The sequence below is a fragment of the Phalacrocorax aristotelis genome, chromosome 2 (genome assembly GCF_949628215.1).
Source record: "Phalacrocorax aristotelis chromosome 2, bGulAri2.1, whole genome shotgun sequence".
In the NCBI taxonomy this organism is placed as follows: domain Eukaryota; kingdom Metazoa; phylum Chordata; class Aves; order Suliformes; family Phalacrocoracidae; genus Phalacrocorax; species Phalacrocorax aristotelis.
The window spans coordinates 103,836,963-103,849,911 of record NC_134277.1 but is presented as its reverse complement, the minus strand read 5'-3'; the positions used below and the strand labels follow the sequence as shown (position 1 = coordinate 103,849,911).

Below are 12,949 nucleotides of genomic sequence, written 5' to 3'. Positions count from 1 at the left end.
ATGTCATATCTGAATATATATATATGAACCTTCCAAAGGTTCCTCTCTTCCTTTATTTTGATGAGTGAAAGAGCCAGGGGCAGTGGCATTACTTGGTGTTATATATGAACTAACGTATTAAAAAGAAAGTAGAATGCCATATGGCCAAACAGAATCCTGTTACAAGAAGAATTTTTTAGGACAAAAACACTGCCTTGGAAACACCCAAACCTACTGGACTGGCAGCAATCAACACCTCTGAAAATCGGCCCACTTGGATGGGTTTTGGCATTTGAGTGAAGGAACTTCATTTGAAAAACTGTTACCCACGCAACTCTTCTGTGCTTATCATAGATGTAACAAATTGTATTCTTTTTATCTTTATTTTGCCCTAGTATATCCCAAACAGCCTGTTTTTCATAAAGATCCATTTATTGACCAAGGGCACCGCCTTTTCTCTGAACCAGAAAAGAAACCATGTGCCTAGGAATCAAATAGTGAGAACCTTGTCTGCTCTGATCTTGTACAGATTGCATATATTGTTCAGTGTTTGCATATATGCTTCTAATTACAGAAAACACACAAAACACCACAATATTTGTAATATTAGAGGGGAAAGAGGAAGCATGTTTCTAACAGCAGACATTGGTGAAAACAAAAATCATAGTGGTTTGATGTTTAGCTTGAGTAAAAGAGAAATGGTAACAAAGACTCAAGCCATTCTGCCTTCCCCCAAAATCCTCCAAAGTGGGACTAAACCCAGTAGTCAGGCATGGCCCAAAAAAGGGAGGACCGTTCTTCATTGCACACAATTCTTTAGGATGCTAGTGACAAATGGCCTGAAAAATTACAATAAAAATGTGTTAAATCAAAGTTGAAAATACTTCTTCTACTGCCTGTACTACTGCGTAAAACAGAAGTTTTTCCTACATGCTACTTTTAAAAACGTTATGTACAGTTAGCCCTGAGTAATGCCCCAAAATTAAGCTTACCCTGGATTTTTTCCTTCAACACCTAGACATTATCAGACTATCATTACGTTTATTATTAGGTGTATGATCTTAGGAAGTTTCCATCTCTCCAACTGCATACAAATGTATATAATTTCAAAAGATGTGGCAAAATCAGCCTCTAAGATCTTAAACATTTGCTATGGGAAAAAAGATGTAGAGCAAGCATAGTTTAAAGTATTTTATTGTTCTGGAAAATATTACACATCTAGCAGGAACTCCCACTGTATGTACCATTAATAATATCTATTAAGTGAGGAAGAATTTTCAAAACTTTACAAAACCTTTTAACTGCACCCGCAAGATAATCTATGGCTGAGCATCAGTACGTGTACGAGGAACTGTGGCTGCAGGTTTAAAATGGTCTCACTGTTTGGAAAAGGGCTTCTGCAGAAGCAGTATTCGGTAAAAGTAGAAGCAGCAGCCTGATTATGGGAAGTCACAACAAGAATCATCAGGCAAAGGACTCTAGAACACAGGGATTATGTACAAAGAAGCTAGTCAGCAGGAACCGCATCAATATGAATAAATGCCACAAATTTTAAATAGCTTTTTTAACTTTATTAAATCTTAAAAAAACATACAGGACTTGAACACACGTGAACATCGCTCAAAACCCCTCTCCAATAATCACGTAATACTGTCTAAAGGGGAGAGGGGACAGTAAACTTTAACAGTAGCACAAGAAAGGCAAGAAAATGAGATTATGTTGCAACTTGTAGTTAAAAGATTTAAAAGAAAATTGCACAGTTGTTTATAGTTACGAAAGACATAATTAAAACAAAAAAGTCAAGTTGCTTTTCTTAATATTACTGACATGTCAGAATTGGAGGATAAATGTTCCCTGTACAACCAGTCAAGGAATATTACTATGATCCATGATGCAACTGAATTATGATTATCGTGTTTGTGACAAAAAATGAAGAGTATAATTTTTTCCAGAAACTTCAAGAAATTAATAGAGCAACCACAAGATACAACTCTTAGTCTTGTTCTAACAATTTTATTTTTAAATCAGGGAATCAAAATTGCTGAAAGAGGGTTTTTTTTTCCTGAGCTGAACTATATATAAAGTATTATCAAACCAGTCTGACAGACTAAATCTGCCTCTGCATCAAGACTTATTCTGTCAAGAACAATGTTCTTGTCTCATGCCAGTCTAAGTGACAGAGTCAAACACAGGCCCATGAAGTCCATCCTACAGCCACCGATTTAAGCACTTTCAAGAAAAGGAAAAAAAAAAGGCAAAACTTTTTATTAACACCTTAATGCTGTTTTTTAATATAATATCCATTACTAAGCTTAAAAAAAGAAATTGTTTCTAGTAATTCTGAGGCACAAAGTGCCCATTTTCTCTCTTCTGATTTATATCATTGTTCTGTTTTTACAGCTTACTGTTGACAGAGTGAGGTAATTCAACTACAATTTTTCCAATGTTTTTTCCCATGTACATGTAATCTACAGCACGGAACACAGACTCCAAGCCAGTGAACTTGCCCTCCGGAGACATGTCTCCAAAGTCCACCTCACAAACCAGGTCTCCTCTTTCATACATCTCGAGCAAGTGCTTCAGAGCCATTTTGTATTCGGAAAGGTAATGGTTCAAGAAGAAACCCCGGATGCTGGCAGACTTCTTCAACAGTTTTGCTGGCAATAACTCTGCTTTAATGGGCGGGAGGCCAGTAGGGTTTTGGTAGCCACTGATAAACCCAATAACTATCAGGCGCCCTTTGGTAGCCAAGGAGTTAAGAGCCAAGTCAAACATCTTTCCCCCAACAGATTCATACACTACATCCACACCTTCGGGGTAGTCCTTTCTAAGAACAGATTCAACATTTTCAGTTTTATAGTTGATCGTACGGTCACAGCCAATGGATTTCAGAAAACCAGCCTTTTCATCACTGGAGCAGGTTCCAATTACATGGCATTTTGCCTTCTTTGCAAGCTGCACAGCGAACTGGCCCGTTCCTCCAGCCGCTGCTGTCACCAGAACCTTCTTGCCTTCAGACAGATCTCCCAGCTCTTTCAAACTGATGTGTGCGGTAGCGCCGCTTCCCATTAAAGTAAGAAACTCAGGTTTCACAGAGGGTAGAGGAACTGCTTGTTTGGCCGGCACAACTGTGTATTCAGCAAAGGAACCTGCTTTCAGGTAGGCCACAGCTTGACCCACCGTATAATCAGCACTGGCACTGAGTCCTAACGCTACCACGTCACCCACACCTTCAAAACCTATATCAAATGGGGGTTTAACTGATGCATCATATCGACCGGCTGAGTAGTTTATGTCAGATGCATTAATGCCGACAAATCTAGAAGAAAACAAAAATGTATTAACGAGATTTATTCCTTATCAAGCCTTTGTCCTATGAGAAAACTTCAATTTAAATTCGTGGGATAAGTGTGAGACTTTTTTCTGATTATTGGTATATTTGAATAATGAGTACACTCCAGGGACTACTTCCATCAGACTTCAGTAGTTCACATTCTGTTACTTTAGAATTAAGGATAAATCTGCTGAAAGAAAAAAAATCAAAAAACAAAAACCAACTTCTATTTCTTCAGGTCCGTTTGACCAAACTTAGCAAACTAAAAATAATTCTATACAGGATTAAAGGATGAAAATTAATTCACCACTTTATACAAGATGTGAAAACACTGAAGAATAAAACGTGCAAAGCGGTAAATATGTGGATTCTGGCAACAAATTTACATTTTTGAATATAATAATACTGTTAATGACTAATGATCATATTAACTATCGATGTCATTTGCAAGGTCATGTTACTGTAGGCAAGTACTTTTTAATTGATGGAGTCACTACAGCAAATTTGCCTTCTGATGTAGCTAATGTCGACGTTAAAATATTTTTCTCTATACAAATTACTTGCAACACATCAAAACAACCTTGCACAGAAGGACTAAAATCATAAGACTGAGTATCAAGTCCTACTGACCTCTAACAGGTGAAAATGGATGTTTTTTTTTTTTTAGAAAAATATAAGAGACATTCTCACAACTTGATTAAGCACTAGGAGATAACGCCTAAAAGAAAACTATGATCTAGAATATTTTAGTAGGTTTTTTTTTTAAAACCATAATAACGCCTTTACACAGGAAAGGGAAGAGAGACTGGAGAAGACTCTGTTAACTGGCAAATGTGAAACACACACAACAGAAAACACCAGGACTTTCACTACATGTGGAAGTTGACAACCCGAAAGGTGTACCTGATACCATGCAAAAGCTGCAGAAGTATGCAAACAGTGCACTTTAATTGTTGCAGTTAGCAATAGGCTCAAATCATTTGTGTGTGTGGTGTTGAATTGCTTGCAAACAGAGCAAGAACTAAAACCGCTTTGCTCGTTTTGATTTCCTTCATTCTTTATAGGATGGGAAGCCTCAAACTTTCGCCAGCGTAACGTGTTACATACAGACAGACACGCACGTATAAACATATCCATGTGTAAAATAGGTGAAAGTGACTGTTGCTCTTTTTAATTCTACCTTTAATTCAGTGCTCAGCGGCAACAAAAAATGCCTGCGCCTTGATCGCAGGCTCAGAAAAATCCCCCGTTACTCCGCTTTAAGGCAACTCCCATCCAGTACTCCTAAAAGACACATAAAAATTGGCGAGGGAGCGGCAGCTTCCGAGGCAAACCGTGCCCCTCGGGCGCCAGGGAGAGGGGCTCGGAGCAGCGAGGCGAGCCGTGCCGGCGCTGCGCTACCCTCCTCCCGCTTTCGGCGCCCCAACTTCTGCGGAAGGGAGCTGAGGGCGAGGGGCCGGCGGGGAGCCGTGCTCGCCCCCTCCCCGGCCCCGAGGGCTCTCGGTAGCTTTCAGGCGAGCCCCCCGCGGCTCCCTCTGCCCCCGGCCCCGGCCCGAAGGGCGAGGCAGGTCCCCGCTCCCGCCGCGCTGAGCCTCCCTCCCCACGCCACCGGCGCGCATCGGCTCTCGCACGCTGCGGAGCAGCCGTGCCCGCGGCTGGGGCAGCGCGCCCCGCGGGGGGGGGGCAGACCAGTGCTAACAGTCACAAGCCCCCGTCTGTCTGTCTGCCTCCCTCTGGCAGCTTCCCCTTCTTCTCAGCGCTGCACTGCAGCGGGGAGAGCACAAAGGCAGGTAAATAACCCCCCGAGGAGAAAAACTTTGCGTGCGGGGAAGGGGCACGTCGTGCAGCGGGCCGCCCGCCCTCCGCGCAGGACTCCAGCACACGCATCGTCCTCGCTTTTGTTGTGGAGCAGGGGAGGATGCAAATCCTCCCCGCCCGGGCTGCACCGCACCTTGTGCGGGCGGCTGCCGGCACCGCCGTGACCGGCCGGTGCCGCCCCCCCGGCCCGCCGAGGCGCGGGGCTTCCCGCGGGGCTGGGGCGGCCGCCGGGCAGGGGATGCAGGGCGCCTGGGGATGCGGGGCGCCCGGGCCACCGCGCCCCCGGCCCTGCCCGCCGACGGGCGCTGCGTGGGCGCGGGCGGAGCTCGCCCGTGGGAGCGGGGCTGGCGGGCCGGGCGGCCGTGCCCGCAGCGGACAAAGCCCTCTGCGCTGCCCCGCGCCGCGGGGGGCTCGCGTGTCCGCCCCCACCCATGCCCACGCAGGGAGACACCAACACGCGTGCACAGGCACCCGCGCCCTCCCCGCCCCCGCGGGGCTGCTGGGCCGCGGGAAATGGTTCTCCCCGGGCTCGCCGCTGTTCATCAGCGCAGCCTGCCGCCCGGCCCGCCCTCCCTCCGAATTTTTGTAAACTCCCTTTTTATTATCTGCGAACTCAAAACTCCTGTTCGCACCGTACGGGCTTTTCTGGGTTTTGGTGGTGGTGGTGGTTGGTGTTTGTTTTGGTTTTTTTTTAAGGTTGTTTAGTCTCTTAGATGCCTCGCACATTAAAACGACGGTACGCAGCGTCTGGATTAAAACATGTTGTCTAATTTGCCTTGTCATTCCAGCTGACAGAAGGGAGGTGGTGGGATGTGCCGGCAGTTCCTTAGGTGCTTTTGCTTTTAAAAGTAGGAATAAGTACGATCTGGAAGTTGAAGATCAGTTTACTAACTTCTGAGACTGAGGAAAAGGAGAGCACAGAAGTAACAATTACTTGCGGTTCTGGTGGGTTTTAAGACCCCTTCCAGACCTTTTATATTGCCTTGTTTTACTTTCTTACTTAAAATGTATTGTTTAATTTAGCAGTTTCTAATCGAGGCTCGGTCCTCCAACATTTGAAGATGTAAACCTGAGGGGGGAAAAAAAGCTAGAGATTGGCTTTTCCCAAAATAATTACGCACATTGAGTCACCCGTTTTATTTATACTCAACAGTGTTGAACCCCTTCGTATTGTTTATTATAGAAAACAGGAGGACACCGCCGAGGGGAGGAAATGCTGCCTTTCCTACCACAACAAAGCGTGAGACACTGAAAACCAGCACCACAGCCTTAAACACAGACAAAACAAAGTCATCCAAACCAGTACCATGCAAGAAAAACATTATTTAGACCAAACACTCAGCAGGAACAGTGCTCCACTTTTCCCACTGTGATCCATCAGTCCCTTGGTTCAAGAACTTTCTCAGCCCTCTTACTCCCTTTTATAGAAACTTTTTCCCCCCTCTTCCAGCCCAACAGTAAATCACTACAGGTATTTTGGAAATGAAATGTGTCACTTCCTCCAGAAAATCTCGAAAATCCCCCAACAACTTTAAGAAGGACCAAATCTTCATAGCCTTTGGGTCCTCGTCCCGCAATAAAACGGAGGAACCTTGTCCCCCTCCCACCCCCCCCCCCCCCCCCCCCCCCCCCCCGAGAACAGGACAAAGGGACATACGAAGCTTAAATGGCTTCATTAAGGATTTTTTATTCACTTTCCCCCCTCCTCCTCCTCTCCTACACAGAACTGAAGTAAAAAAATTGCTTTAAATAGATTTCTAGTTTTGAAGAATTTCTGAATAAAGGATGGATTGTTCTTTATAAAAAAGCAGAAATAAGGATTGCTGGTTTAGTTGCCTACAGGAGAAGAAAAAGGGGAAGAAAGTTCCCCCTAAGTGCATCTTATTTGGAAATATCTATCCATACAGGAACTCAGCACATTTAATTTCCGATTCCCCCTAAATCCAAAACCAGATTTTATTGTGGTGGACGAGGATTGTTTTGCATAAAGAGCTCAAAGCAATTAATACTATTCATGGCATGACTGGGACTAAAATGAACAAATCCGCAAATGCACCCTTGGAACCCGAGTCCTTTATTGTTTTTGTTTTAATTGTATGTTTCTACCTATTAGAAAATGTAGAGTTGCATTTAGGGCTTGTTTTTTTTAAAAAAAAAAAACAACTAAATAGAGCCAGGGACTTATCCTTCTGGGATGGGAAAATGCTTCTCCAGAGTGACAAGAGGGGGGGAAACATTCAGAACTCACTTCCTGCTGCAGATTGTATATAGAGAATGTTTTCCAGTAACGTGATCCCATGTCGTGTATGATATTCCCAGAAAATAATAATAGAAAGGAAATGCCATAGAACCCCAAATAATACAAAACGTATAAACTCTAAATGTGGACTTCATCACTCACCTCTCCCTCCCCTCCATCCCCACTCACGCTTGTGGGTCTGTACATGTGTGTAATAGGCTGATGCATTAAAACCCAGTAACTGCCTGCCTCAATCTGTGGACCAGCTCCTGCCTTTAGTGTGGTACAAGCTCCACGCCTCAGCCCTTTAACCATGAGGTGTGCACATCCCCCTAGCACCCAGGGAGCCCACCCAGCAATAGGAGGGAGGTGGGGGAGAAAGGAAGAGTTACACTGGAAGCCGTATAAAAAATGAATAAATTTTAAAAATTCACGGGAAGCGGGGGGGGAGGGGGGGAAGATGAGAAAGACTCCAAGTGCGTGCGTGGGGGGAGGGGATCTGAGAAATAAGGATGTCACTCTGCTTTGCATTACCCAAGCAGAAACTTGCTACTTGGATCTCAAGTCTTTTGACTCCTTCCACGAAAGGAATTTAACTCCAGCCTGATGGCCGTTTCGTGCCATTGCTGTTTCATGGTCATTACTGGAGGCAGCAACACAATGTTTTAGACTTTTAAGTTTGGAGGGAATTTTGGTCTCAGAAACCCTAGTGGGAGATGTCAGCATCGGATTAAAGTGCCACAGAAGCCTCCTCATCAGCTCCTAGAAGAGTCCCTGTTCTTTCTCTCTGCCCCTTCCATACTATGTATTTATGTGTTACATATGGACACACGCTAGAGATTCACATACATGCACACCATACACACGTAGTCACATGCTGCCTTAACAGAAGTTCCAGCACTGTTCTGAAGCCAACTTAGTGCTTAATATCTTTAAGCTCCAACGGAGAGCATGGCACTGCGTGTTACTACGATTTCCTTGCTTGACAAGAACCAGAGAGTGCTGCTCTCTTCTGTACCAGCCACGCAGTCTGCTCCGAAGTTCCCACAGTTTCAGCTTCCCCTCGTGGGCAGAGAAACCTCTGAACTTTAAAAGGCTTGGTTTTAGCTCAAGCAACGGCAACATCTAGGAAGGAGCCACCAACAACAAACAGGTTTCTGGAGACAGCGGTGGGGAGGCACGTTTTGTCCTCAGAATCTTCTGTTCATGGCGGGCTGGTCACCGCGCCGGACGCGCAGTCCTTAGCGCTGGCGCGGGATTTACGGTGTATTATGTTAAGCAAAATGTCACCTCCTCACTCTCCCCCCGACCCAGCTCCGCTCTAAAAGCCGCCACCAACGGCGGGCTCGCGTCCTGCCGAGCCAGGCCGAGGACGGCCGCGGCGCTGCCGGGCTGGGCCGAGGAGCGCCGGGCGGCCGCCCTGCCCCCTCGCCGCCGCCCGCTTTTGGCGCGCAGAGGCGGGGGTGGTGCGGTAGCGGCCGGGGCCGGCCGGGCAGGACGGCGGGCCTCGGCCCTCGGTCTCCCCGGTGAGTCACGGCTGGCTGAGGGGCTGCGGCGGGCGGGGGTAAGGAAAGCGGCCGGCTGTGTGGCGCAGAGGAGCGGGCTGGCATCCGCATGGCGGCTGCCGGCGAGCCTCCCCGAGGGAGCTGCGGGGGCACGGCGGGGACGCGCTCACGCCCCGGGACGTGCGCGTAACCAGCCCGGGCAGGGACCTGGGAGGGGCTCGCAAGCGCTTCCAGGCCTCTGCCTCCCTCCCTCCCTGCCGGCGCTCTCCGGACGCCGAACTCGCCTCCCTCCGGCCGTGGCACCGGGGGCCCTGCGGTGTTTCCCTTCCTGCGGGCAGGCGTGCGCCGGGGGCAGCGCGCACAATCCCACCTCTCCCCCCCCCCCGCCAGAGACGAAGTGTCACCCCCCACACACGTGGATGGGGTGACCGGACTGTAGCACCAGCCGTTCAAAACAACAACAATAAAATTAAATTAACAGTCGCCAGATGGCAGCTGGTACAACTTTGGAGCCGGTCTCCAAAGTGAGGGAGCGTGTTGTGAGGGAGCAGGCCACAAGGTGCCAGAGGTCGGCGGGGGCCGGGACGGGGGGGGGGGGGGGGGTGCTCACCTGTTCCTGACAAGGAGGTCTCCGTCTCCCGGGAGCGGCACGGGCGAGTCCTGCCGCAGGGTCACCGCTTCCCTGAAGTTTTGGCTCAGCTTAGTCACCACCAGCTTCTTCATGGAGCTGGGGATAGACGAGCCCTGGAAATCCAGAAAGTGACGGGAGTAGGACATGTCCAGGATGGGCCGCGGCCGGCTGCCACCGAAGTAGGACCAGGCAGGACCTGCCGCGGCGCAGGACGGCTGCCGCCGCCACCACCAGCACCGCGGTGCCCGGGAGCTCAGCAAAGCGCCGCTTTTTGCGCTAAAACTCATGCCCTGTCTCGGCTCTCCTGTCGCCCCCGCGCTTGGGAGAGCTGCGGCTCGGGATTCTCCAGGCAGCCGCAGGACCCACCGCCACCGAGCCGGCAGGAGAAACTCTCCGCAGGCAGCTATTTGTGTATGTAAATACAGCCCGGCGCGGCGCGCTGCAACCTGCCTCCGTCCTCCCCACCCAGCCAGCCCCTCCGCCACACGGGAACGCCGCCAGAGCAGCGGCGGCAAGATGGTCCCCAGCAGCCGGTCGTCTTCTGCCGCCGCTGGCGTTACCGAGGAGCCACGCCGGCCGGCTCTGGCTGGCGGGGGGGGGGGGGGGGGGGGGGGGAGGCCGTCCGTCCGTCCGTCCGTCTGTCCGGCCAGCGGCTGCGCCCGGCCGCCTCACCGCGGGCACAGCGGCATCGCCTGCCCCTGCCTGCCTGCCTGCCGCCGCCGCGCCCCGGGACGATGGCGGGGACCGCGCTCGTCTGGCAGTGAGGCAGATGGACGGAAGGCTGGATTTTTCTCCTAAAGGTTGCTTTTAATTTGCACGCTGCCTCTGACTAAGGGGTTTAAAAAGCAGGAGAGAGAGAGAGAGAGAGAGAGAGAGAGAGAAACACGCCTCGGATCCCCCCCCTCCCCCCCCCCCCCGTTCTTTAGTTTACAAAAAGAGGTTATCTTTCTACTAAAAAAAAAAAAAGGTAGGAAGAAAGCACGATAAATTTTCAGATCGATAAGGTTAGAGAAGTGAGGAGAAGTTGCCGCTAATCTTCTAATGTTGTTATTAGCCGCCGCCGAGGAGCCGCTGCCTGCGGGCGGAGGCTCCGCCCCTTCCGTGCGAAACGTTCACTTCCTCGCAAGGTGGTACGAATCAACCCCGAGCCGTTAGCGGCCGCGCGCGGGCGCGGGAGCCGGGTGCGCGCGGCGGCTGTTGCGGCCGTGGCTGGGGCGGCTGAGGCGGCTGAGGCGCGGGCTGCGCCGCGGTGCGTGAGGGGATTTCAAAAGGCGAAGCTCTTATCGCAGCCGCCGGGAGAGCAGTGCGGGGTATCCTTCGCGGGCGGCGCACCCCCGCCTCCCCCCCTGCGCTGCCCTCTTGTGTGGGGGGAAGGTTAACGGGCTGCAGTGAGTTCGGTTGGGTCGCAGGGTTGTGTGTCCGCGCCCCCTCCCCCCCCCCCCCCCGGGTTACTGTCAGGAATACTACATTTATCCTTAAAAAAAAAAAATCGCTTCTCCCTGTAGGATACATTTGGGAGAAGGAACCTGCGCAGAAAATCAGCTGGGTCAAGGGACCAAAGAAAGTAAATGTTGTGATAGAGTCGCCAATCCCAACTTGGTACAACTGCGTGGAGGGAGGGAGGCAGGTAATTTAATAGAGATGTTGCACGGATGTCGGAGGAGCTCACGTGTAATTCCTAGAATTAACTCCATCCTACCGGTATAAACAGCTCTTTGCTTAATTGTGCGGTATTAATAAATAAAAGAATAAATCCCCTTCTGCCCGAAAGAGAGCAAAATTGCCGTTCTGAGGGTTTTCCTTTAGGAATCAGCTGGGTAGTTTTTATTTGCGTTCTTGACTTAAAAAAGAAAGGGAAGAACCCTTCTGTTCTTGCAGTTAACATTATATAAATCCCCAGACACATACTGTGCAAAATCTATTAGCAGCATGTTTCATATGCTGCAGTTCTTGCTCTGCAATCTGTTGGTATTTTAAAGTAAGGATGAACTGTAATCTCCCACAAATCATTTTTAATTCAATGCCGGTTAGACGTGTGCCAAGCGAGGTATCATCTCCTGCCTTTTTTTTTTTTTCGCTTTTTTTAAAGTTTGCTGAAACAAGACCTCTGCTGAAGTTAAATCAGCACATGCGTCTTGCACAGCACTTTAGCAAGTGGATTATAATAACAACCCCCTCAACGCGTGTCTCACATGAGGAATCTTTTATGCCGCTCTGTATTAAGACTTCTTTTTGTGTCATATTGTTTAGCTCTGGGAAAGGGGGGGAAAAATGAAAACAAAGCAATTAAAAAGATTGACAGGTATGGGTTTGTGTGAGACCTATTTGTAATTGTCAGGGTGACGTGGGCAAGAGGAGGAGGAGTAACAAACTGAAGCAGGAAAAGCAGCTCGATGTGTCTGTCTATCAGTTGAGACTGTCTGAGAGCCCTGGGATCCGAATGTGTGTTATATTTCAGTGAAAAGAGAAGAGAGGGAGAGTGGATCTCTTTCTCTCCCAGGAGTTTGGGGGGGGACAGTTCACGTTAATCTCTCCCACTCAGTGAATGTCTTTTCTTCCTCCCCCCCCTCCCTCTTTGCACACACTCTCCGGGGTTTTTCTTGGTTTTGGCAATTTTTTGGGTGTGTGTGTGGTTTTTTTTCTTTTTTTTTTCTTCCGTTGCAGATCAAGATCAACCAAAAAAAATCCATGATAAAAAAATGTGTTTGCATTATATTTAGTATCAGAAGAAGCTTCGATTTGTGGAGGAAAAAAAAGGGAGAGCAAGAGAGAAAAGTAGTCCTCTCCGGTGGTGACACTGTTTGATCTGTGACTGTTTGGAAGGTGGAGGAGTGACTGACATTTCCCATCCGGTGTATATGTATGTATGGGGGCTTTACTCCTTTTTATTATTTGCTTTCTTGCTCTTAGACTAAGTGCTGGGAGGAGAAGGAGAGACCGGATCGACCTCGTTTTTTGCACAATGAACAAACTATTATCAACGCAATAAAAAACAAACAAACAACACCCACCCACCCCCCCCAACAACAACAACAGCAACAACACACAAATCCACGAGCTTGAAACAAGCCAGCCAGCGAGCGAGCGAGAAAGTTGCGCTTTGAGACTCTTTGATCTCGGAGAACGCCTGAGAGGGGGGGAGTGACTGAATTTACCGTCTCATCGCCGCCGCTTGCTCGGCTCTCCACCGCGAAGGAGGAGAAGACGAAGAAGTGATTAAGAGGGGGAGAAGGGGAGAGAGGAAAAGGAGGGGGAAAAAAAAAAAAGGAACGAAAGAAAGATAATGGATTTGGGCTACAGATTGAACTGATCAAATCGTATTTATTTTGCACATCTCCACTGGCATCTTCCCTGCTGCTGCTGCTGCCGAGAGGACTGAAGAGCTTTGTCTTATAAGGAACTTAAAAGAGAGAGAAAGAGAGAGAGAGAGAGTGAGAGAGAGA

At 48.7% G+C, this 12,949-nt stretch overlaps 2 protein-coding genes across 3 annotated transcripts in view; one reads left to right on the top strand and one right to left on the bottom strand.

Moving 5' to 3' along the window:
* Positions 1-1,535: 1,535 nt before the first annotated feature.
* PTGR3 (prostaglandin reductase 3) lies at positions 1,536-10,595 on the bottom strand. Its single transcript, XM_075084574.1, has 2 exons — positions 9,486-10,595; positions 1,536-3,298 (listed from the first exon to the last, which is right to left on the bottom strand). The coding sequence occupies exons 1-2, from the start codon at positions 9,791-9,793 to the stop codon at positions 2,374-2,376; spliced, it is 1,233 nt and encodes a 410-aa protein (XP_074940675.1). The 5' UTR covers positions 9,794-10,595; the 3' UTR covers positions 1,536-2,373.
* A 337-nt stretch (positions 10,596-10,932) lies between these two features.
* The window catches only part of TSHZ1 (teashirt zinc finger homeobox 1), a 56,782-nt gene continuing 54,765 nt past the window's right edge, over positions 10,933-12,949 (top strand). The window contains exons 1-2 of one of the 2 annotated variants that reach the window (XM_075084573.1): positions 10,933-11,133; positions 12,417-12,949. The exon at positions 12,417-12,949 is cut by the window's right edge and continues 577 nt beyond it. The gene's annotated coding sequence lies outside the window, so the exon portion shown is untranslated. The other variant, XM_075084572.1, reaches the window with a different exon arrangement.